This window comes from Leucoraja erinacea, chromosome 1 (assembly GCF_028641065.1).
Source record: "Leucoraja erinacea ecotype New England chromosome 1, Leri_hhj_1, whole genome shotgun sequence".
Classification (NCBI taxonomy): domain Eukaryota; kingdom Metazoa; phylum Chordata; class Chondrichthyes; order Rajiformes; family Rajidae; genus Leucoraja; species Leucoraja erinaceus.
This window is the reverse complement of record NC_073377.1, coordinates 34881109-34907045: the sequence shown is the minus strand read 5'-3', so window position 1 is coordinate 34907045 and position 25937 is coordinate 34881109. Positions and strand designations below refer to the sequence as shown.

The window sequence follows — 25937 nt, the reverse complement described above, 5'->3', positions numbered from 1 at the left end:
GTTGCCGCGGCTGTTATTGCGGCTCACGTTGTGGTCAATAGCGTTTCTTCAAGCAGCGGCCATCAACAGGATGCAATCGGTGACCATGGGGACCTTAAGGACCTGTCCCACTTAGGAGACCTAAACAGCAACCTCTGGTGACCGTGCCCGCCAGCCAAGGTTTCCATGAAGTCACAGGAGGTTTTGGTCACTCTCCCTAATGGTTGAAAGTGGTTTTCGCGTGGTCGAGGCTTCATCTAGGTTGCTGCTATTTTTTCATCATGATTAAAACCGGCCTCGACTATAAATAGGTTGCCATTTTAAAAATCGATTATTTTTTAGTCGCAGGTCTAGTCGAAGCCGGTTTTCTTCATAGTCGTGGAAGGTTTTCAACATATGCGTGGGAGGTGGTAGGAGGTTGCAGGTCACCTCGACCATAATTTATTTTTGGGGGGGCGGGCAAAGTCACCAGAGGTTGCTGTTTAGGTCTCTAAGTGGGTCAGGCCCTTTACTCTCTCCCCACCTGCCTGTTCTTACTGATAGCTATCACTTTGACCACTTGCTCTCTCCACCACAATCTCCTCTTGTTGCTTTGTCCGCTCTGCCTTTCCCTTCCCCTCCACTTCCTCCTCTTCTTCCCGTCACTTTGTCCACTCGGTTTCTTTCTAACCCCCCCCCCCACTTACCTCCCAGAGTCACCGACATACTCCTCCACATTGGAAGATGTCAGCGACTGTAGTGAAGTAGGGGGAGGAGGCGGCAGCGATGGAAGAGTGAGTGGTGAAGTAGACAAAATGACGGCCACCAGGAAGCAGCTGGTGAGAGGGGAGGGAGCCCATGGTGACCAAGCAAATCCTGCCAGTGGCAGCAGATTGAAGAAAGTGCTGTTGGCCAGGGGTTACAAAGTGAGCCTCAACAACAGGTGCATCAACCAGATGGTCAGCATCTGGTGAAGGGCTCGCTGGTGCAGACCCATCGATATAGGTGAAGTGGGCGCATGTGCGGAGCTCTTCTAGAGTGTGCGCATACGCAGGACATTTCTAGAGTGTGCGCATGCGCAGGACATTTCTGGAGTGTGCGCATGTGCAAAGTATTTCGGGCGGGAAAAGCCTGCGGAATCAGCCATGTTTGACAGACGTTTCTGAGTTTGTGTATTGCAGAAATAAGTTGCTTAAAGCTTAAATAAAGATAAGTTAATTACGAGTAGTGAAAGTTTCATTTATCTCATAACTATTTAAGCAACTTATCTCAGAAGTCAAACAGTCCGACTTGGGATGGAGAAGCTACTGAAACCACAACGCTTGGATCTGGATCCCAACTCACCTGCTGCTGCAAAGAATTGGAAGCACTGGCTTTGTATACTAAATAACTTATTTGATGAGTGTGGCAATGATGCACCAGACAGACTCAAGACATTAATAAGCTTTGTCTCTTCTGATGTGTATATGATTACATAGAGGAATGTACAACTTGTGACTCTGCTATTGATGTACTAAGCAAACTCTTCGTTAAGACACCCAACGTGATATTCGCTCGACACCTCCTTGCTACTCGGAAACAAAAACCTGGTGAGTCACTTGATGAATTTTTACAAGAACTTCAAAGACTTAGTAAAGACTGCCTTCAAAGCAGTTACGGCTGATCAATATCGACAGGAAGTTATTTGAGACTCTTTTATCAATGGTTTGGCATCGCCTTTAATACGACAGAGACTATTAGAACACAAAACCTTGGATTTAGTCAGCTTACTCTTTAGACTTGCTTTAGTACTCTTTAGTCAAGCTTACTCTTTAGACTTGACTCAGAAAAATTCAGATGCTTATGGCTCATCTAATGTGTATTCTGCTGCAACTACTACAAAAGAATTTCACCCACGTACTAATATGGAGCAAACGGAAACAATTTCTACTGATAAAGGTGCCCTTGCCGCAGCATATAATTATTCAAAAAGGAACTGTTACTTTTGCGGGGGTAATATACATAAGAGAGGATGGTAAAAATCTAACATTAAATGAGGCTGTCTATAACATCAGTATCATCGATTAATATTCTTGGTTATTGGGTTGGAAATGATATAATCAAGCCTGATCCAGAAAGACTCCGCCCACCAAGAGATATAGCTGTTCCAGCAACATTAAACTGTCTACAAAGGGTTCTTGGGATGTTTGCATATTATGCCACATGGATACCAAATGTTTCTGACAAAATTCAACCTTTGATTAGAGCAAAATCTTTCCCCCTTGACTCTACAGCAATTGGTGCCTTTACTTCTTTAAAGAAACAATTGGAATCTGCGACGTTACACGCCATCGATGAGGATCTCCTTTGTTGTTAAATGTGATGCCTCTGATTTAGCAGTATCAGCAACATTAAATCAAGGAGGATGACCAGTTGCTTTCATGTCTCGTACTCTCCAAGGTAGCGAAATGCACTATCCGTCCGTCGAAAAGGAAGCTACAGCAATTATTGAAGCAGTGAGGAAATGGAGTCATTTCCTTGCTCGCCAGCACTTCACTTTGATAACAGATCAGTGTTCAGTAGCTTTTATGCTGGATAATCGGAAACGAACGAAGATTCATGAATGAAGGATTGAATTATCCGAATATAGTTATTCAATTGAGTACCGCCCTAGTAAGGATAATGTTGCTCCGGACACATTAACTCGAGCATTTTGTGCCTCTGTTCATTCTTCTGCACTCACTGATCTTCACAATGGACTGTGTCATCCTGGAGTCACTCGTTACACTATGTTCGTTCCAAAAACTTACCTTTCTCTGCAGAAGATGTGAAGATGACGTGTGCTTCATGTAGAATCTGTGCTGAATTAAAACCAAGGTTCTTCCGTCCTGAAGAAGGTAGATTGATCAAAGCTACTCAACCTATTGAACGTTTGAGTATTGACTTCAAAGGGCCTTTACCATCCTCCTCTCGAAATTTTTATATACTTACCTTAGTTGACGAATATTCGAGGTTTCCATTTGCCTTTCCTAGTCCAAATATTTCAGCTGCGATGGTTATCAAATGTTTAGATCAACTGTTTTCATTCTGTGGATTTCCAAGTTACATACATTCTGATAGGGGCACCTCATTCATGTCAAAAGATTTAAAGGACTACCTTTCTAAGAGAGGAATTGCAACAAGTAAAACAACACCATATCATCCTATTGGAAATGGTCAGGTTGAGAGGTATAACGGAATCATTTGGAAAGCAGTGAAACTGGCTTTAAAGTCAAATGATATACCAGATCAGCAGTGGGAATGTGTTCTACCAGATGCATTACACTCCATCAGATCTCTAATGTCAACTGCTACCAATCCTACTCCGCACGAGCGGTTCTTTAACTTCAAACGGCGTTCTTCTAGTGGTACTTCTCTGCCATCATGGTTGACGAGCCCTGGGCCTGTGTTGCTTCGTCGTTATGTCCAATTAAATAAGAATGAACCTTTTGTTGATGAAGTTGAACTGACTGATGTCAACCCTTCTTATGCAACTATCAAGTATCGGGATGGACGTCAGTCAACTGTCTCACTTCGTGACCTTGCACCATGTCCATCTTCTCCATCAGCTCCGTCACTTCCTGATAACACTAATCGCGAACTTCCTCCGTCAGCTCCGTCACTTCTTGATAGCACTAATCGGGAACTTCCTCCAACACTTCCAGCATCCTCTATGGAAACTTCTACAAGAAATTCTAAAATTGAAAATCTAAAAAACAATATGAGTGAAGTTGATGACCAAGCAATATATCCACCCCCAGCTATTGAAACACCGGTATCTCCTGAGGCTCCAGTGCTGCGACGGTCATCAAGACGTATTAAACCTCCTGACCGTCTCAACTTATAAATAGGAGGGGAGAATGAAATGTGCGCATGTGCGGAGCTCTTCTAGAGTGTGCGCATGCGCAGGACATTTCCGGAGTGGGCGCATGTGCGAAGTATTTTGGGCGGGAAAAGCCTGAGGAATCAGCCATGTTTGCCAGACGTTTCTGAGTTTGTGTATTGCAGAAATAAGTTGCTTAAAGCTTAAATAAATTTAAGTTAATTACGAGTAGTGAAAGTTTCATTTATCTCATAACAATAGGCACCTAGTTTTAAAGCGAAATGACAAAGTACTGAAGTAACTCAGCAGCCTGATCCAACCTGAAGAAGGGTACCGACCCGAAACAACACGTATCCATGTTCTCCAGAGATGCTGCCTGACCTGCTGAGTTACTCCAGCACTTCATGTCATGTCATAGGAGCAGAATTAGGTCATTCGGCCCATCAAGTCTATTTCGCCATTCAATCATGGCTGATCTATCTCTTCCTCCTAAACTCATTCTCCTGCCTTCTCCACATAACCCCTAACACCCTCCGTGTCCTTATCTGTATTAACCAGTATCTGATGTTGTTTATTTCTGCGACACAATATTACCTTACTCGGTTATAGCAGAAAAATTGGAACAATGGACACCATTTCCCCCCCCCCCCCCCCCCCCCCCCCCCCCCCCCTCCCAATTGAAGCTCTCAACCATTTCATAGACACCGTTGATGATTTGTTTCCTGAAGTCAATAACTAGCTCCGACATGTTGTAGATATTGAGGGAGAGGTTTTGTCTCGACACCATATTTATAGGCTCTTTCTCCTTCCTGCACTCCATCCTGTCATGTTCAATGTCCGGCCCACCATTACTGGGTGTCAAGAATGTTCAATTGTCATATGTACTGACAATGAAACTATTACATTCTTTCTTGCAGCAGACAACAGGCCTGCAAACACAGAACTAATAAATAACATCATAAACAAAAGGAAAAAATCAATAAATTAAAAACCCCAATACTAGAGCAAAATACCCAAAGTCCTTAGTGCCACTAACAGTTCTTAGTTTGTGTTTAAGAGCCCAATGGATATTGGGAAGAAGCTGTTCTTGAATCTGGAGGTCAGTTTTCAGATTCCTACACCACCTTTCCATGGTGGAAACAAAATGAGTGTGTGACCAGGGTGATGCTGGCTGCATTTTAGAAGCAGTGCCCCCTTTAGATCCCTTTGGTGGGGAGGTTAATAGCTGTGGTGGACTTGCGATACCCACCACTTTTTGCAATCTCCTTTGTTCCTGGGCATCCGTGATGCAATCAGTCAACATGCTCTCTGCTGTACACACCGGTAGAAGATCAAGAGATTATTCATCAACATAATTCATCTCCTCAATCGTTGAAGGAAGTACATATGTTAGGGTCATAGTGTGATAGTGTGGAAACAGGCCCTTCGGCCCAACTTGCTCACACCGACCAAAAATGTCCCAGCTACACTTGTCCTACTTGCTTGTGTTTGGTCCATATCCCTCCAAACCTGTCATCCATTTACCTGTCTAACTGCTTTTAAATATTGGGACAGTCCCTGCCTCATCTCTCTACACTGGCAGCTTTTTACATAAACCCACCACCCTTTGCGTAAAAAAGTTACCCCTCGGATTCTTATTAAATCTTTTCCACTTAAACCTATCTCCTCTGGTCCTCGATTCACCTACTCTGGGCAAGAGATTCTGCGTACCTACCCGATCTATTCCTCTCATGATTTTGTACACCTCAATAAAATCACCCCTCATCCTCCTGCCTTATCTACCCACAACTCCACCTTCAGGGAGCTCTGCACCAGCATTCCTAGATCCCTTTGCTCTACAACACTCCCCAGAGGCCTACCATTCACTGTGCAGGTACTGCCCATGTTTGACTTCCCAAAATGCAACACCTCACATTTCTCTGTATTAAATTCTATCAAGCATTCCTCAGCGTATCTGGCCAATTGATCAAGATCCTGCTGCAATTTTTCAATCATCTTCGCTATCTGCAAAACTACCCACTTTTGCATCATCTGTAAACTTGCTAATCTTTCCATGTATGTTCTCATCCAAATAATTGATATAAATGACGAAGAGTAATGGGCCCAGCACCGAACAATGAGGCCCATCACTAGTCACAGGCCTCCAGCCCGAGAAGCAACCTTCCACCATCACCTTCTGCTTCCTACCATGAAGCCAATTTTTTAAAAATCCATTCAGCTATCTCTCCTTGGATCCCATGCGATCTAACCTTCCAGAGCAGCTGACCATGCGGAACCTTGTTGAATGCTTTGCAGAAATCCATATATACATCTACAGCTCTGCCCTCATCGGCCTTTTTGGTCACGTCTTCAAAAAACGCAAATCAGATTTGTGAGACACGAACTCCCACATACAAACCTATGCTGACAATCCCTAATCAGCCCATGTCTGTCTAAATGCTTGTATATCCTATCCCTCAGAATACACTCTAGTAACTTTCCAACTACAGATGTTAAGCTCACTGACCTATATTTCCCAGCATTTCCCCCACAACCCTTCTTGACTAGAGGCACATTTGCCACCCTCCAGTCTTCCGGCACCTCACCTATATTTAAAGACTCATAAATTACAACCAGGGCTGCTGCAATTTCCTCTCGTTTCCCACAATGTCCTCGGATATATCTGAAGGCCTGGAGATTTATCTACCTTCATACACTATGGTACCTTCAGCACCTTGACCTAACACTGGCGGTTGATGGGCTTTCTGGAGTGTATCAATGTGCTGTGCCCAGGACAGGTCCTCAGAGATGTGCACACCCAGGAATTTGTTGACTCTCTCATGTGATAGGAGCAGAACTAGGCCATTCGGCCCATCAAGTCTACACCCCCATTCAATCATGGCTGATCTATCTCTCCCTCCTAACCCTATTCTCCTGCCTTTGCCCCATAATCCCTGACACCCGTACTAATCAAGAATTCTCTCCACCGCTGACAAGTTGATGAAGATGAGCTAGTGATTCCTTGGCTTTCCTCTTCTAAAGTCAACAATCAGCATTTGGTCTTACTGATGTTTAGAGCAAGCTTGTTCTGGCACCATGCAATCAGATTATCAATCTCCCTGCTATCCTCTGACACATCATTGGGGACTCAGAATGTATCCTGGTGACGCACCGTTGGGAATTAACATGGAGTTGTTTTATCACCTATCCTCACTGATGGTGGTCTACAGGTTGAAGTTGAAGATGTATTTGCAGAAGAGGGTGCTGATTCTGATCTTGGAGTTTGGAGATGAGATTATTTGGGATTATGGTGTTGAAGGCAGAGCCATAGTCAATAAATGAGAGCCTGATGGCCTTGCTATCTAGATATTAGGTTAGGAGATGGTGCCTGTAGTAGGTAAAGGACAAGAGGTAGAGGACCAAGGCTGTCTGTGAGGCTGGGTTCAATGGTTCTTTATTATCACATGTACCAAGGTAGAGTGATTTTTGTTTGCAACAGTTCAGAAAATTATAACTATATATATATGCACAATCCCAGATAAGTACAAAGTGTATAGAAATAGTCCACTGAGATCTTATACGAGTCGCAAGGTTTTGGTGCCATTTTCAAAGTCCAAGTTGCTTTAAGTGCAGCTGGTTATAAAGGCCCGTTGTCCTGGGCCTGTTGCCGGGTCGGCCTGGCAAGGTGCAGTTGTAGGTGTCCTTCACTGCTGCTCCACTGCAGTGTTGCTGCAGGCTGTGTCTGCTCTGCGTGCTCTGTCTCCTGGAATGGCAACCAATCTAGTCGAGTCCCAGGCCACTGCAGAGCCTTCAGCTATTGCCTCAATCCAGATCGGACTGTGAACCATTGTCCTGCCGCCGTACAGCTTCCTGTCTTGGATCCGTTGCCGCCGACTCCCTCCACCCTCCTCTATGGTTCTCGGGGATGAGCAGGGGCCAGGCTCGGTGGATGATGGGGTATAGCTGCGGCACCTTGGTGTTGATGTGTGCTATGATGAGCCTCTTATTGAAGTACCACGTGATAATGAATGTGAGTAACAGGACAGTACAAAACAATATGTACGGGGTGGGTTGGAGGCGGGTTGGTGAAACAAGATGGGGAGAGGTAATGGGCAAATGGAACCAGATGGAGGAGGTTGTGTAGAAGCATAAGTGATAAGTGGAGCCAGATGGGGAGGAATAGTGGGCAGAAGGAAACAGATGGAGGAGGAATTGGAAGTGAAGAACAAAGGGAGAGGAAAACAGTGGACAGATGAGTGTGTGTGTGTGTGTGACCTGAAAATGGAAAATTCAATATTCATACCATTGAGTTGTAAGCACCACAAACAGAATATGAAATGTCGTTCATCCAAATTGTGTGTGGCCTCTCCAGCAATGGAAAAGACCAAGAACGGACAGTTGGGAAAGAGATCAGGTGTTCAAGAAGGAACTGCAGATGCTGGAAGATCGAAGGTACACAAAAATGCTGGAGAAACTCAGCGAGTGCAGCAGCATCTATGGAGCGAAGGAAATAGGCGACGTTTCGGGCTGAAACCCTTCTTCAGACTGATGGGGGGTGGGGGGAGAAGGAAGGAAAAAGGGAGGAGGAGGAGCCCGAGGGCGGGGGGGATGGGAGGAGACAGCTCGAGGGTTAAGGAAGGGGAGGAGACAGCAAGGGGCTAGCAAAACTAGGAGAATTCAACGCTCATGCCATCCGGACGCAAGCAACCCAAGCGGAATATGAGGTGCTGTTCCTCCAATTTCCGGTGTTGCTCACTCTGGCAATGGAGGAGACCCAGGACAGAGAAGTCGGATTGGCAATGGGAGGGGGAGTTGAAGTGCTGAGCCACCGGGAGTTCAGGTAGGTTATTGCGGACTGAGCGGAGGTGTTCGGCAAAACGATCACCCAACCTCTGCTTAGTCGCCCCGATGTAAATCAGCTGACATCTAAAGGTGAACCTTTGTCGCACCTGGAACGACTGCTTGGGTCCTTGAATGGAGTCGAGGGGGGAGGTGAAGGGACAGGTGTTGCATTTCTTGCGGTTGCAACGGAAAGTGCCCGGGGAGGGGGTGGTACGGGAGGGAAGGGAAGAATTGACAAGGGAGTTGCGGAGGGAGCGGTCTTTGCGGAAGGCAGACATGGGGAGAGATGGGAAGATGTGGCGAGTGGTGGGGTCACGTTGGAGGTGGCGGAAACGGCGGAGGATTATTTGTTGTTTTTGCCGGCTGGTGGGGTGAAAGGTGAGGACTAGGGGGACTCTGCCCTTGTTGCGAGTGTGGGAATGGGGAGAGAGAGCAGTGTTGCGGGGTATGGATGAGACCCTGGTGCGAAAGAGATGGTGTGTTAAAAAGACATTCAAACACAAGCTTGGACTGTGGATAAGGCACAGGTCTTCTGCAAAATGATTGCATAGTTTACATTTGATTAAACACACAATAGCAATGTAATTTTACGGGTAAAATTGTACAGGCATAACATTAATAGAGAAGGGGGTTACATATTTGAGGAAACCTTTAAAAGTAGCGGAACAGGTGGATAGGTTAAAGCGAGAATGTGAAGATGCTAGAAAAAACACATAAATGCTCCAGACACAAGGAACAGTCTGGCAATGCAGGAGATCCAGGAAGAAAGGTCAGTATGGGAATGGCAAGGGGAGTTAAAATGGATAGCATCTGGGAGTTCCAGTAGGTCTTGGGTAGGTCTAGCATGTTCGGTGAAATGGCTGCCGAGTCTCAGCTTAGTTTTGCTGATGTAAAGGAGGCCACATCGGAAACACAGGCGAGGATTAGAGAAGGTGCACCTGACCCTCTGCCTCACCTGGAAGGACTTCTTGGGCCCCTGGCTGGATACGAGGGAGGAAGTATATGGATAGGTGTGACATCTCGAACAGTTGTTGGGGAAAATATCTGGGGAGAGGGTGGGATCACATTAAAGGTGGCAGAAATGTTGGAGAATGAAGAGTTGGGTGCAGAGGCTGGTGGGGTGAATGGCAAGGATCAGGGAAACTCTATCCTTGCTCCGTCTCAGGGGAGGAGGAGCGAGACCAGAACTACGGGACTAAGAGGAGACGTGGGTGTGGGATCCCATCTGAGACAGAAATGGGGAAAATACGCTTACTAAAGAAAGGGGACACCTTGGATGCCCTAGAAATGAAAGCCTCATCTAGGGAGCATCTCAGTGGACACGGAGAAATTGAAAGTAGGGGATCGCTTCTTTGCAAGAGGCAGGTTGGGAGGAATACTGACTCGATGGGTATGCAATAGATGTCAGTTGCTAGCCTGTCCTGTGATGTTGACTGGGAGATCAAGAAAGGACAGCGAGGTGTCAGAGATGGTCCAAATGAATTTGAGGGCAGGGTGGAAGTTAGTGGTAAAGTTAATGAAAGCAACGTGTTCTGCACAGCTGCAGGAAGCAGCCACAAATCGGTCGTCAAGGAAGCAGAGAAGGATTTGGGAGATGGTGCCAGTGTACGTTTAGACTAAGGATTGATTGATGTCACCAACAAAATGCAGGCAAAGTTGTGCCCCGTGTGAGGCTACACCTGTAATTTGAAGAAAGTGAGAGGAGTCTGATGTTTTTGAGGGTGAGACCATGTTCCACCAGGCAGAGTGTCGATTGGGAGAAGCTGATTGGGTCTCTGTTCAAAGAAGAACCAGAGAGCATCAAGACCTTCCCAACAGGGGGGAGATGGTGTAAAGGGACTGGATGTCCATGGTAAAGATGAAACTGAGGGGGCCTAGAAATGGAAAGTTATTGAAGGATTGAAAGGCATGTGAGGTTTTCTCGGATGTAGGTTGGAATAAACTGGCCTAGGGGGGAAATAGGATGGAATAAAGGTATTTGGAGATAAGATCAATGGGGCAGGAGCATGCCAAAACTATGGGTCTGACAGGAGAGTCCAGTTTATGGATTTTGTGAAGGAGATAAGAGTGGGCAGTGAGAAGGTGGGTCATGATTAGATTGGAAGCAGTGGAGGGAATATCGTCAGATTGGTAGCTTTCTGGAAAATGATGGCCTGGTGTTCATCTGTGGGGTCATGGCCAAGGAGCGAGGCATGAGGAGGTGGAGCCTGGCATCAGCACGGTAGAGGTCAGCTCGCCCGTCTACAATGGCACCCCTTTCATTGGCGCGTTTAATAATAATGTTTAGATTGCTACTGAGTAAGCATACAAGTGTGCGTTCAGAGGTGAGATTGGAGGAGATAAGTGGAGTGGAGAAGTCCAGACAGTTTATGTCGTGCCGGCATATGTAAATAAAAAAGTTCCAAGGAGGGTGGATTACTGGGGGGGTGGGGGGAAGAGTCCATGAGGAGGAGGGATGTTGGTGATGAGAGAAGGTGGTCACCAAGCAGCGAGTACTCCTTGACAGAGGAAATAACCTGTAGAGAGAGGCAACGGAAGAACTCAACTCACGACAGGCTCCGAACTTGAGGTGTGTGCTCAAGAGTACAAAGAAAAAGTATCTGCTGAGGACTAACCATTCTGCCTTCGAGAGGAGGATGTTGGGGAGATGGAGAAAACCCAATAGGGGTAAGGGCAGGTAGAGATCAGACATGCGCTCTGACGAGGGCACCACATCCCACTTGGGTAGCTTACAACCTAACAGTATGAACATTGAATTGTCCATTTTTAGGTAACTAACCTACAACCATCTTTTCTATGCCACACCTGGATTCACACCCATTTCTCCTTCCCCTTCCACCTATATTTATTTGATTGGTTCCACAATTCTCACTTTTTTCCTTCTTTAACACACACCTTATGTCTGTTCATCTCTGACCTGTGCCCAACCATCTGCATATCAACCCCCCCCCATCCACTTGTCACTTGCCAGGCTATGTACTACCCCTCCTCCCCTCACAATGGCGCAGTGTTACGAGTTGTGGCCTTACAGCCCCAGAGAACCAAGTACAATCCTGACCTCGGGTCCTGTCTGTGGGGAGTTTGCACATTCTCCCTGTGGACACGTGGGTTTCCTCTGGTTTCCTCCCACTTTCCAAAGACGTGTAGGTTTATAGGAAATAACTAATGTACGGGCAATCTTTGGGTGGTGCGGACTTGGTGGGCTTCCATGCTAAACTGTAAATATTGTGAATAAACTTTAAACATTGTAGATAAACTTTAAACATTGTGAATAAACTTGTAACATTGTACCCACCCACTAGCTGTGACCCCACACACTTGTAAGAAGGCTGTGGTAAAAGAGGAGGGATAGGGTCAACAGCTTAAGCAACAGTTTCATTGTCACGTTTCATTTGTTTACCCTGCTGATGCTGCTTCTTTACAATAATCTCTCTGAATGCTTTAAAATGTTCATAATAAGGCTGCACATCAGGTTGTGATGACAAATCAATGTAGGAGATAATCGTATCAATTGAATCTCGTACAGTAGAGAGTTTTGGTTTATTATCCACTGTTTTTTTATCATCATCATCACTGTTATCTCTGTTATCGCCAATGAGAACTTCATTCACTATTTCATCTTCTGGCAAAACTTTGTACCCAGGATCACCCTCTGTGTCTTCTAGCCAGGTGCTAACATCATCTTCTGTAACTTCAGTCTCTCCTGCCCTTTGAAGGATACAATGAAAATCCCTGACTTCTAACCCTTCAAAGTCATATTCTGCATCCACATTATACAGAAGCTTTTTCCATGCATTAGCTAGTGTTGTAATTTTCATAGCCTTCCACGATGCTGCTAAGTTGAATATTGCTGATTTCAGATTGTAATTCTTGATGTTAGTGAGTCTTGGTATCCCTCGGGTATCATCAACAAAATCTTCCTCCTCTTTTATGACCCCGAGAACTTCATGTAAATACCACCACTGGTATAGTCTTTTGCAAGCCACAACTACACCCTGATCCATTGGCTGGATCAGCAATGTATCAGGTGGCAGGTACATGCACCTAATTTTCCCATCATTACTGACAGCCTTGTAAACATTAGGGTGAGCAGGCGTGTTATCCAAAATCAGTAGCGCCTTAACTTCATCTGCAGGAAGTTTGAGGACATCTTCCTGATACTTACGCACAGCAGGAATGAAATGAGTGAAAAACCAATTACTAAAAATGTGCAAATTAAACCAAGCTTTCTTGGAGTTGTAATAATGCACTGGCAGCTGGCGCATTATGTCTTCTAAGTCCCGTGGGCGTGCTGATCTCCCCACAACAGCTAATTGTAGACGATGCATACCATCTGCATTTGCACAACACAACACTGAGAATCTTTCTTTGTTCAATTTGTGGCCATGTAGGGCAGTTTCACTTTTAAATGCTCGGGTATTGCGAGGGAGTGACCGCCAAAACAGACACGTTTCAACTGCATTATACACTTGGGAATGTAGAAAACCTTCCTTCTTGATTACATCATTCAGCCCCGTCCTGAAAGTTTCCACTACTTCTGTTGGTGCACTGGCAGCTTCACTATGAATAACCGTTTTAACCATGCCATGGCGATTTCTAAATCGCCATAGCCACCCAGCAGTAGCTTGAAACTTCTCCACTCCCATATGCTTGGCTAGTTTGGCTGCTGCATTTTGGATTTCCGAACCTCGGACGTTTACACCACAGGAACGTTCTTGCATGATCCACGTGTAGACTGCTTCCTCAAGATCTTTATCTTGTGCAACTCTCATGTGCTTCCTTCCACCAACAGAGGAAGTTTTAGATGTGGAAGGTACTCCGAACTTTAGTGAAAATGCAGTAAGCTTGTCCTTTGCTTTTCGTATGTCTGACACAGTTTGTTTTTTCACACCATATTCTTCACATACATGCGCTACCGTAGCACCAGCCTCTAACTTCTTTATTAGTTCTAGTTTCTGGTTAACACTTAGGCTAACACGCTTTCTTTTTACGCCACCGTTCTCTCTGGAAGCCATGGTCAATCACCGCGATGATAATTTAAAGCAAAAAGTGACTAAACACTGTAAACAGGGTGAGTGCACAACAATGCTCTGACACTGAGTGGCGGGAAACACAGACTGAGACAAGATTTTCTCCAACCACTTAGCGGCCATTCCATGAGACAATGAACTTGGTCTACGACCGATTTGGTCTGTTATAGCTGAAAACTTATAAAGAGTTCCATAATAGAGGCTGTACTGTATAGACAGTAACTGCTGAAGATACTGTGTCAGAGCACAGCAATGGTGAGATAAAGTGTTATAGTTTCAGGATGGTACCCTTGCATTAGGCTGGAAAAGTGAGACCAGTTCTGGAGGAAGGTTGGAAGAAGATACAAAGTGCTGGAGTAGGTCAGGCAGTGTCCCTGGAGAATATGGATAGGTGATGTTTTGAGATGAGACCCTTTGGGTCAGTTGAAAGGTTAGCAGCCTGAATTGTTGACGAGTGAATTGCTTTAATTTGTAGAGATGCCATCCATGTCAAACATCCAGCTGTAAAAATCCTGTCTTTTTCTTCTGGTAGTTATACATATCCCAGTCTGTTCCTTTATTATTAAAAAAAAAATCAATTATCAAAATTATGCCGATAAACAGTGCTCAATCTCAATGCACCTTCATCATTTGACCAGCATCAGTTATGTGAAACAGCCTAAATGGTTCCTTTAAGACGAGACAACCAACATGTGCGCTGCATCTTCTGCACTTGATGATAGAAGAGATTTTTTCCTTTTTGACAAATCTCTATCACTGTTCTGTCCAAATAACTCACCAACCACTGCAAGAAAATCACCAAGATGGCTTCGGAGACATACGACTTTACAGCCCAAACGGACCATTAAGATGTTGTTTCCTTTACTCGCATTTCTTTGTGGACGCCATTAACTCAACAACATTCCTGTTGACTCTGGTGGTCGCGCAATGCATCCTGGGGGTTATGCTAAGGAGGCGGGTGACGCGACGCGACGTGACGCAGGGCGGGTTGCGGCGGCGGCGGCGCGGGGTTGAGGCGGTCACGTGAGCCGCGGGCCTTTGTGAGCACATTGGCCGGTAGCCGAGCGCTGGCCGCGACCGTGTCCGCTGGGCCGCCCGTTTACTTCACTGCGCTGCACCGCACCGCACCTCATCGCATCGCATCGTCCGCACAGGTGAGTGAGCGCCCGCCCGCTCGCTCGCTCGCTCCTTGACCACCCGTCCACCCTCACAGTCGCGCAGTCTCCAGGAGGCCGACGGTGGCGATTTTTACTTTTAATGGCGCGGGAGTGGTCCGTTGTGAGAAGGAGTAGGGGGGAGGGAGGAGGAGAAGAGTTGATGGGTCAGCTGCACTGACTGACCGACCGACGGAGCGGGTCGAGTCGAGTCGGGTCGGGTCGGTCGCCGATCGGGCGGGCGGGGAGCGGCCTCTCGTTCACTCTGCCCTCCGCGTGTTGGCGCGGCGCCCCTCACTTGCATGGCGTCACGTTGTTGTTGTTGGCGGCGGCGTCTGGGCCCCCGGGAGGGGGGGGACGGGGGACACTGCACCGGAGCGGCTGGTATTCCCCGTGTGATTGTCGAAGAATAACTTTATTCCCAAACCGTGTCGGGGTATGTTTTATTTTCCGCCCCCCCCCCCCCCCTGGGTTTTATAACGAACCCTTCCGGTGCATGGAACGGAAGAGGATGACGGTGTCACAGTAACGGACGAGAAAACACGGCAAATGAAATGCTGCTTGGAGGCAGCAGAACATGCCAGAACTCAGCGCCTCCTCGGCGGCAACGTCTGTGGAGCAGAGCAGGAAGGAAACTTAACGTTCGGGTCGATGACCTTTCATCGAAATGTTTTACAGTGTCATTTATGAATTTGAGGAACGGGTGTTTGTTTCTTTGAAAATTGTTTAAGGCTCGTAGATCGATTTCTAACGAAGTCTTCGACCTGGAGCGTTAACTCCGTTTCTTTCCACAAATGGTGACGCATCTGCAGAATACTTCCAACATTTATGTTTTTTTTAAAAATAATTTGCTTAAACGACAACGTTACCCGTTTTAAGTCTTAGTTTTTTATAATTTTAACTTATCTGAAACTGAAAAAAATATCGAGTCTATGACTATAAATCGGTCAGAATAAAATGGACGGATGATTTTAATGGAAGGCTTTTGCATTCCATTAAAAGAATTTCCTCTCCGAGGAGAAAAACAATATCTCCAAGGAAATGGTGAACCATATAATGTTCACAAAATATCTAGGCCTCCACTCTAAATTTTACTACTAGGTATTGGAATTTTAGCCATTTGTTTGATAGTATAATTGTATGTTTTATATACAGCACAGATCTATTGACCTACATTATGCCAAATTAAACATCCTTTCTGTATGCATGTGCTCCATGTACTGTTAGAATAAATACATTTATTTGTTCCTTTTTGTGACATAGGACAATAAGACACTCTTGCCTATATATTGATGTTCCTATCTAAAAGCCTCTTAAATGCCACCATCGTATCTGCTTCCACGACCACTCCTGGTGATGCATCCCAGGCACCCACCACTTTGTGTTTAAAAAAAAACTTGCCCTGCACATCATCAAACTTGTCCTTATAACCTTAAAGTTATGCCCTCTAATATTTGAAATTTCAACCCAGCGATAGTTTCTGCCATTCAACCCTATCAGTGCCTTGCATAATTTTATGAACTTCAAACAGGTCTCCCCTAAACCTCTTGCTCCAGAGAAAATGATCCAAATTTGTCCAAACTCTCAAGCTAATATGTTGTAATCCAGGCAGCGTTATGATAATCAACTTCCTCCCTCTAAAACACCTCCACATCTTCCCTCTAATGGGGCGACCAAAACGGCACATAATAAACACTTCAAATGCGGCCTAAAATAAAGCTACCTTATTACTCCTGATTCTTTTAACTTTGCCCTGATTAATGAAATCAAGTGTACCATATGCCTTCTTTACCGCTCTATCAACTTGTGGTGCTACTTTCCGGCAGCTATGTACTTGGTTGCCAAGTACATTAACACTGTTAAGGGTCTTGCCGTTAACTGTAAACATTCTCCTTTTATGTGATCCCTGAAAGTGCAAAATCTCATACTCGGCTGGATTACACTACCTCTGGTATTTCTCTGCCAACATCTGTAAGTGATCTATATCCTGCTAAATCCCTTGACAGCCTCTGTCACTGTCTGCAACTCCAGAAATGTTTGTCGTGTCTCCAAACTGAATAACTAATCCATCTACAGTTTCATCTGTCAATTATATACATCACATATCACAAAATCCTGCAAAACATCACAGTTCCAGGCCAAGCAATACCCCTCCACTACTATCTGAATGAACTGCAGATGCTAGTTTACACTTAAAATACACACAAATGTTGGAGTAACTCTGTGGGACAGGCAGCATCTCTGGAGGGTCTGAAGAAGGGCCTCAACCCAAAATGTCACCCATTCTTTCTCTCCAGAGATGCTGTCTGTCCGACTGAGTTACTGCAGCCTTTGTGTATCTACTATCCTCTCTTCTATGTGTGTTTGGATGGAGGGAGGTGTTTGGAGGGATATGGACCAAGCGCAGGCAGGTGGGACTAGTGTAGCTAGGACATGATGGCCGGTGTGGGCAAGTTGGGCTTGTTTCCACATTACGAAGAATGGTCTAATTCTGCTCCTAGAACTTGTGAATATCCATGTCCCTACCCGTAGCAGCTTCATCATCTCATCAAAAATCTCAAACAAGTTTTCTAAGACAGGACCTGCCCCATTGCTAACTGACATTAATTAGTCCATTCCCTTTTAGATGCTGAAGTTTAGTCATGTATTCTAATCAAATTTGTCCCAAAATCATTTTCACTGTCATTCACATTTGGCTTTCTTCGCAGATCTTTTATCTTTTTATCACATTTATCTTTTCTGCAGCCATATACATGGGTTTAGCAGCTAGGAACAGAAAGCTATTTTCCATCTTGGTAACGGTGGTAGAGATTAATATGCTTCATCTCGGGCTAGATGTATTAAGGAAGAAGTTTAGCCACTGAAACCAGATACCATGAAGTAAAGATCTTGTTGAACTTGTATGTGTGAAAGAAAGCACTTTTTCCAGTGCTCTTGCGATTACATAATCTCTTGTTTGCGTTACTGGGGTTTATAAATAGATGCACATTACAAATATCAAATTACTAATAGATGATATTTTGCAGAACTCTCGGTGATGCAGATTTCAAACTGGAACTAAGCCACTATTTTTGAAGTATTCTATGCAATTCTAGGTGTCTAAGATGGGCCAGTTTGTCTTTTTTCTGGGGTTGGGGAGACTGAAAATAGAGGACACTAGACCAAGTGCAGACCCGTTGGGTCTGCTCCCCCAACGCAGCCGTTCCCTACCTGTAGCCCCCACGGGAGACGTGGTCGTCCAACTCAAGCGGCTCAGGAATCAGCAGTGCGGCTGTTTTTAAATGGCGTCTTTGAGGCGAGATGCGGGCGCCAGCAGCCGTCATGGTCGCTGGCCAGCAGGAGGCGACAAGATGAGTGAGTGGGGGGGGGAGGAGGAGGATTGAAATCTCTACCGAAATGGGAAAAATCAGGGGGTCGGGTGTTGGCGTAGCAACGAATCAAAGGCTGGCAGCCACAAGTCAGGCAGCAACACACACGCCAGCCAGACACACACAGAGTTTTAATATTATACTAGACCAAGTGCAGACCCGTTGGGTCTGCTCCCCCAATGGTGTAATCCCCCAACCCAATATTCCACCATCCACCCATCTCCTCCAACGGAACTGAACCCGTTCCCAAATGTAAGATTCCAGCACTCCCCTGCCTCCCTCAGCAGTGGATTTAAAACAAATTCCAATTTCACCTCCTCTGCCTGCTGCAGCAGTTCCAATTGCAATACCAATTGGCCCTCCCCCTCCTGTTGAAGCACTTGCTGTGATATCCCATTGAGGTGAAAAGTTCAGAGTGTTCCTGTCTTGCAACTTTGTTTTGAAGTGTGTTGGAAGCTGATAGGAAGGAGCAGCAAATCAAAAGGAAGAAAGGCAGCCGGACGGCAGGCGGCAGCCACAGACTTTTATATAATAATAGATAATATATAGATAGATAGGTTTAAAGTAAGGGTGGGCGGGAAGAAATTTCAGAAATTATTTTTTTCTCAGTGGTGGATATATGAAACTGACTAACTGCCGGAGGAAATGGTGGAGGCAGACATAATGACCATGTTTAAAAGGCGTCCGGACAGGTACGTGAAGAGGAAAGAGGGATACCAGTCTAATTTAGGCAAAGAGGATTAGTATAGATGGGCATTGTGGTTGGCATGGGTAGGTTGGACTGAGGACCTGTTTCTGTGTTGTACAGATATGATTTTAAGATCAAGTGGGTCACGTTAAGCTTTGTATTCATAATGCTCTCCATCACATCTTTTTCCCCACATTCTGGTCCACCCACACCCTGACATCAAAGAGAAAGTATTCATTGTCCTTGTTTTTCACTGCACCAATATCCAAAATCAATGCAATTTCCTCAATACTTTCTGACGCTTTAAATGAGATTCAACAATGTGCTGTAGTAATAGTAGCCTTTGTGTTTCTGCTTATCACCTTCCAGGCTGTTTTCACCTTTATTCTCCCCCTCCACCCAAACCCCTCCCCCAACCTGACTCCATCTATCTCTATCTCCCAACTCCACCTCTTCCTCCAACCGACCTGGATGTGAATGGCTGCAATCCATGCAAAATAAATGCTTGCAATACAATTGGATAAGGAATTCAAGGATATGGTCCCACTGTTGACATGGAAGCCAATAGTTTACCGCAATGTGGTATGAAAGTTGGAGAGGAATTTTCAGTCGTGTTTCCATGCACTCCCTCTTTTAGGTGATAGTGATAATAGAATTAAGAGTTATTCAAGAAACTATTGACCTGGGCACTGGTTTCAGACGTTAGTGGTACTTCCAAGGTTTATTTACCATTTTTAATGCGTCAACCACTAAGAAGGATGAAGGCAGTTGAATTTAAACCTACTTCCAAGCCAAAAATCAACCAGACTTCGTAATATAGATAGCCATTCTATTGTCAGAGGATCTATATTCTGCTGGTGCTGTTCAGGTTATGTTTGCAGTTTAAAAAAACTCATGGTAACTGTTTTGCTCCCTGACAAACTTGCCTGACTCTCCAAAGTCAAGAATCAAATTAGAAATTGAATTGGACACATTTCCCTTAATTATGAATGCTTATCCATCAACATCAAACTCAGAACAGTTCAGAGTAAAGCTGCCAGCTTCCAGCATCCTGTGCTTCCTTTTTACACCAGGCTTGTGCTACAAACATGCGTTTGACAATGGTGCACAAAGTAACATTTGCAGGCACATAGTTTGCAAATGCAGCAGAGTGAGGAGTAAATTGATAGAATGCAGGAAAACATAGATTAGCATAATAGGCAAACAATAGAAGGACAAATGTCCTTCCTCAAATTAGGGTGACCAAAACTGCACTCAATACCAGGGCTCGAAATTAACGGTTGCCCGGGTGCCAATGACCACCCAAAGTGCTGCCGGGCAACATAAATGCCGAGTCATTTTGTAGACATTCAGGCAGCATCTCTGGGGAAAATAAACGTGACGTTTCGTGTCGGCGGCGGCTGCATTGCGGAGCAAAGATACTAGGTGCAGGGTGACGAAGGGTCGGAGTGAATGACGGCCCCCGAACAACGGCAGCAGCGGCTGCGACAGCGGCTTCAATTCTTCCCCCTCCCGCACCCCGCCCGCCCTGATAGCGGCCGCTGCTTGCCACTCTGCCAACGGCGCTTTCAAAACAAACCCTCCTGCATGCCGAGGCCGGGAAGGGGGAGGCCTCCTTCCGCCATCTGAAGCAGCTGCACCGCTCGGCCCCCGCACATTGCTATTGGCTGGCGGAGGAGGGGAGGCGGTGACGGGGAGATCCCAACCGCCTCCCCCTTTGGCGGTGGACAGGGACGGCCAGGGTTGTGGGGCGATGTTGTCCGACCTTCCTCCCCACCTCCTCGGCCCCTTCCACTCTCTCTTGTATGTGCCCCTCCACCCCCCCCCTTATCTTGAGACCCCTCCTCTGCATCCCGCACTGATTCCCGTTCCCGCCTCTATTCAGTCCTCACTGACATCCCCTGTGCTCCCCTCCCCATCTACTACACCCCCCCCCCCCCCCCCCCCCCATCTATTCATCTAGTCATCCTCAGTGATCTCCTTATCCACTTCGCATTGATTCTCCAGCCACTCCCCTCATCCATCCTATACTGGTCCCTCGATTCATCCTGTACTGACCCCCCCCCCACTTCCCATCCATCCTGCACTGCACCCCCCCCCCCCCCCCATTCATCCTGCATTGATCCCCCCCATTCATCCCGTACTGACCCACCCTCCATTTACCCTGCACCGTTCCCCCCCCCATCCATCCTGTAGTGATCTCCCCATTCATCTTTTACTGATGCCCGCCATTCATCCTGTACTGATCCCCTCATTCAGCCTATACTGAACCCCTCATTCATCCTGTACTGATCCCCTCAGTCATCTTTTACTGAACCACCCATTCATCCTGTACTGATCCCCCCCCATTCAGCCTGTACTGATCCCCTCATTCATCCTTTGGTGATCTTCCATTCATCCTGCACAGACCCTCTGATCCACACTGTACTGACCCCTCCATTCATCCTGTACTGATTCTACCATTCATCCTGCGCTGATTCCCCCCCCCCCCCCCCCCATCTATCCTGTACTGATCCCCCCCCCCCCCATTCCAGAAGAATGGGGGGAACAGTCTGAAGAAGGGTCTTGACCCGAAACGTTGCCTATTTCCTTCGCTCCATAGATGCTGCCTCACCCGCTGAGTTTCTCCAGCATTTTTGTCTCCCCTCATTCATCCTGTAGTGATCACCATTCATCCTGCACAGACGCTCCAATCCACACTGTACGGATTCCCCCCATTCATCCTGTACTGTTTCCCCCCCCCCCCCCCCATTGAACCCTGCGCTGTCCCCCCATCCATCCTGTACTGACCCCCCTATTCATCCTGCGCTGTCCCCCCCCCCCCCATCCATCCTGTACTGATCCCCCCATTCAAGACGAATGGGGGAACAGTCTGAAGAAGGGTCTCCGCCCGAAACGTCTATTTCCTTTCACGCCATAGATGCTGCCTCACCCGCTGAGTTTCTCCAGCATTTTTGTCAACCCCCATTCATCCTGTACTGAACCCCCCCCCATTCATCCCGTACTGATCCCCCCCCATTTAACACCACTGACATCCCTCGTGATCTCCCCTCACAATTTTACATACTCCAACCAACACGTACTAATTCAACTGCCTCAATCCATCCATTCCGCACCGATTGACTTCTCAACCCCCCCTCCCGCCATCTTTCCACCCCGCACTGATTCACACACCCCCCCTCCTCCCCTGACCCTATTGTGCTGGAAATGTCTTCAGAGCAAACATTGACTATGTTTGATAACGGAATGCAATCAAATGTGTTTTATTCAGAATGTTATTATTTGTTTTAGTCCATAAAGATGGATTAATTAAATTGTGAACACGTGAAACATTAAAACCGCAGTGTTCGATTGTCACTGCTACCGTTGACACGTTATTACAGAATTCATTTTAACGGCAAATCAATGCTCTTAATATGGAGTATCAGTACTGTAGTTATTTAATGAGCAACATTCACAACTATACATTGGATTTATCCAGGTTTTACTTCTACAGTCGGTCATATACATCACAAATTTGGTCAGGAGATATTTCAGTTGAAATTTTAACGTTAATTCTGGTGGAAATGATGGAAACCATGTTTATCAATAATTTTTTTTAAATCCGGTGCGTACAAACTGGGCATCTTCATTGCTGTTCACAACACGTACATCTAATCTGAATGTGGCATTTTGACACCTTTAAACATATTACCAAAAGAACATTTGCTACAGTTGTGTTCTTTGGCCATCCCTTGTCAGTTAGTGTAATGTTTAACCTGTCAGATGAGTATAGTAGGTTTTAACAGCTATTATCATAAAATGCCTTTAGAAATTTCCTTGCAACCTGTATATTTTGTTATGGATAAATTATGTGGGAAGCGAGAGTGTTACTGTACCAATAACAATAACGACCCATGCTATGGCCATGTCATGGTAATTTTCGGTCCTTCACAGAAAACATGCTTGCATCAATCTGTAGTGGGCATGGTTAAACATGTATGTTACCATGGTCCAGGATTTATTGACACAGGTTGATCATACGCTGAATAATCCAACCACATTTTTGTTTGGAAGTGGAAAGAACTAATAGAAATTGCATTAATTGCAATGTGTAAAAAGAGTTGAGATATTGTATTATAATTTTGCTGCATGTCATTGTGCTATATACCATGTCTTGATTGGTGAATGTGTGGTTTATGACTTTATTTGAAGCAGAAATAATATGTGAATGCTTCATTGAGCATAATTCCGACTGGTAACTACGCACTTCGTCCGAGCACATTATCGCACGCGTCATGCAAACCGTCTTAAATGACCACCTAAACTGCCATTTGGCAACCTAAAAGGCTGGCAACAAGGAAAAAAAGTTAAGTGCGAGCCCTGAATACTCCAGGTGGTCCCACTAGGGCCCTATACAACTGCAGAAGGACCTCTTTGCTCAACTCTTGTTGTGAAGGCCAACAATTGGCTTTCTTCACTGCCTGCTGTACCTGCATGCTTACTTTCATTAGGTACACAACAGTGCTGGAGAAACTCAGCGGGTGCAGCAGCATCTATGGAGGGAAGGAAATAGGCGACGTTTCGGGCCAAAACCCTTCTTCAGGCTGCCCCCTGTAAAGACTTCATCCCCTACTCCCAATTCCTCCGCCTACGCCGCATCTGTTCCCATGATGAGACGTTCCACACCAGGGCATCGGAAATGTCCTCGTTCTTCAGGGAACGGGGATTCCCCTCCGCCACCATAAATGAGGCTCGCACCAGGGTTTCATCCATACCCTGCAACACTGCTCTCTCTCCCCATCCCCGCACTCGCAACAAGGGCAGAGTCCCCCTAGTCCTCACCTTTCACCCCACCAGCCGGCAAATACAACAAATAATCCTCCGCCACCTCCAACGTGACCCCACCACTCGCATGTCTGCCTTCCGCAAAGACCGCTCCCTCCGCAACTCTCTTGTCAATTCTTCCCTTCCCTCCCGTACCACCCCCTCCCCGGGCACTTTCCGTTGCAACCGCAAGAAATGCAACACCTGTCCCTTCACCTCCCCCCTCGACTCCATTCAAGGACCCAAGCAGTCGTTCCAGGTGCAACAAAGGTTCACCTGTATCTCCTCCAACCTCATCTACTGCATCCGCTGCTCTAGATGTCAGCTGATTTACATCGGGGAGACTAAACAGAGGTTGGGCGATCGTTTCGCCGAACACCTCCGCTCAGTCCGCAATAACCTACGGTGGCTCAGCACTTCAACTCCCTCTCCCATTCCCAATCCGACCTCTCTGTCCTGGGTCTCCTCCATTGCCAGAGTGAGCAACACCAGAAATTGGAGGAACAGCACCTCATATTCCGCCTGGGTTGCTTGCGTCTGGATGGCATGAACATTGAATTCTCCCAATTTTGCTAGCCCTTGCTGTTTCCTCCCCGTCCTTAACCCTCGAGCTGTCTCCTCCCATCCCCCCGCCCTTGGGCTCCTCATCCTCCATTTTTTCCTTCCTCTCCCCCCCCCCCCCCCCCCCCCCCCCCCCCCCCCCCCCCCCCCCCCCCCCCCCCCCCCCCCCCCCCCCCACCCCCCCCCCCCCCCCCCCCCCCCCCCCCCACCCCCCCCCCCCCCCCCCCCCCCCCCCCCCCCCCCCCCCCCCCCCCCCCCACCCCCCCCCCCCCCCCCCCCCCCCCCCCCCCCCCCCCCCCCCCCCCCCCCCCCCCATCAGTCTGAAGAAGGGTTTCGGCCCGAAACGTCGCCTATTTCCTTCGCCCCATAGATGCTGCTGCACTCGCTGAGTTTCTCCAGCATTTTTGTGTACCTTCAATCTTCAAGCATCTGCAGTTCCTTCTTGAACACTGCTTACTTTCATTGATTGATGAACAAAGACCCCCCAGATCCTGTTGTACTTCCCCTTTTCCCTTGACACCATTTAGATAAACTGCCTTCTTGTTTTTGCTACCAAAGCGGATAACCTCACATTTATCCACACTAAATTGCATCTTCCATGCATCTGCCCACTCACCCAACCTGTCCAAGTCACCCTGCATTCTCATAGCAAGTGGCAGATTAAATTTAATTCAGAAGTATCAGTTGATATGCTGTGGCAGAAAGATTAAAGAGAGCCATATTCATTAAATGATACGTCCAATGGAACATTGTGCCCACATTGGCTGCTCATGCAGATACATCATTGAAGATAGCAAAGCACCTCGAGAAAGGGGTTAAACGAAGCAAATGGTATTTGGAGAGTAGTAAATGAACATATGAATTCAAAAGCTAAGTTTTATTAAACCTCTATAAAATAACTAGACTAAGTGGGACCCGCTGGGTCCAGCATCACACGGGAGGGCTGGTCCCCCAACGCAATATTCCAGCTCTCCACCAACTCAAATATTGGTGGGGGGGGGGGGCTTTCTGGAGCGCTAGTGTGGGTGTTGTGGGCTGAAGGGACTGGTTTCCAGAGGGCTAGTATAGACATTGTGGGCCGAATGGATTATTGGGCTGGCGGGCACAGTCACTCAAGCCTGTTGTGCTGGCAGCTCACCCACGGCTGGTGGGCTGGCAGTTGACTCACGACTATTCCTTGATATTCCATTTCAAGCAGGGTGCAAGACCACCAAATTCAAGTGCAGTTTCTTACTACTTCAAGCAGGGTGCAAGGCCACCAAATTCAAGTGCAGTTTCATACCATTTCAAGCAGGGTGCAAGGCTACTGAAGACAGCGAGTCATGACCTCTCCCTCCTCCATCTTGCAGAGACTGAACCACGCCCACACTTCTGGGCTTTATAGGTTCCCACCCCCCCCCCCCACCAGAAGAGGCGTGGCCTTCATGGTGTGATTGACAGGAGAGAGAATCTCAACATTTTTAAAACATTAATAACTTATTTTTAATCAATGGGAAAAGTCTTCGGCACCTGATGAGCGGAGGGGGACTCTGAGTAAGATGGCCAAAAATCACAGCCGTATGTGGTGGCGTTTTTCTAAAATTTATATAAAACGCAAACAGGAAATGGTCAAGATTAGACTTTTAATTATATGGAAGGCAAGGCAACTTTAATTAGGCAAGGCACCTTTAATTAGGCAAGGCACCTTTAATTAGGCATGGCAACTTTAAT

The 25937-nt window shown here is 46.5% G+C and overlaps 2 protein-coding genes across 4 annotated transcripts in view; one reads left to right on the top strand and one right to left on the bottom strand.

Annotated features, from left to right (window-relative positions):
• Positions 1 to 7101: 7101 nt before the first annotated feature.
• Positions 7102 to 14627, bottom strand: LOC129695553 (tigger transposable element-derived protein 7). Its single transcript, XM_055632616.1, has 2 exons — positions 14429 to 14627; positions 7102 to 14204 (listed from the first exon to the last, which is right to left on the bottom strand). Exon 2 carries the CDS (start codon positions 13633 to 13635, stop codon positions 11983 to 11985), a length of 1653 nt encoding a protein of 550 aa, XP_055488591.1. The 5' UTR covers positions 13636 to 14204; positions 14429 to 14627; the 3' UTR covers positions 7102 to 11982.
• Positions 14628 to 14667: 40 nt separating this feature from the next.
• Positions 14668 to 25937, top strand: part of ubap2a (ubiquitin associated protein 2a) — a 110860-nt gene continuing 99590 nt past the window's right edge. For all 3 annotated transcript variants that reach the window (XM_055632600.1, XM_055632592.1, XM_055632582.1), the window contains exon 1: positions 14668 to 14804. The gene's annotated coding sequence lies outside the window, so the exon portion shown is untranslated. The remainder of the gene's footprint in view (positions 14805 to 25937) is intronic.

Excerpts from the sequence above, each read along its gene's own strand:
- LOC129695553 (XM_055632616.1), bottom strand. The coding sequence starts at position 13,635 with ATGGCTTCCAGAGAGAACGGTGGCGTAAAAAGAAAGCGTGTTAGCCTA.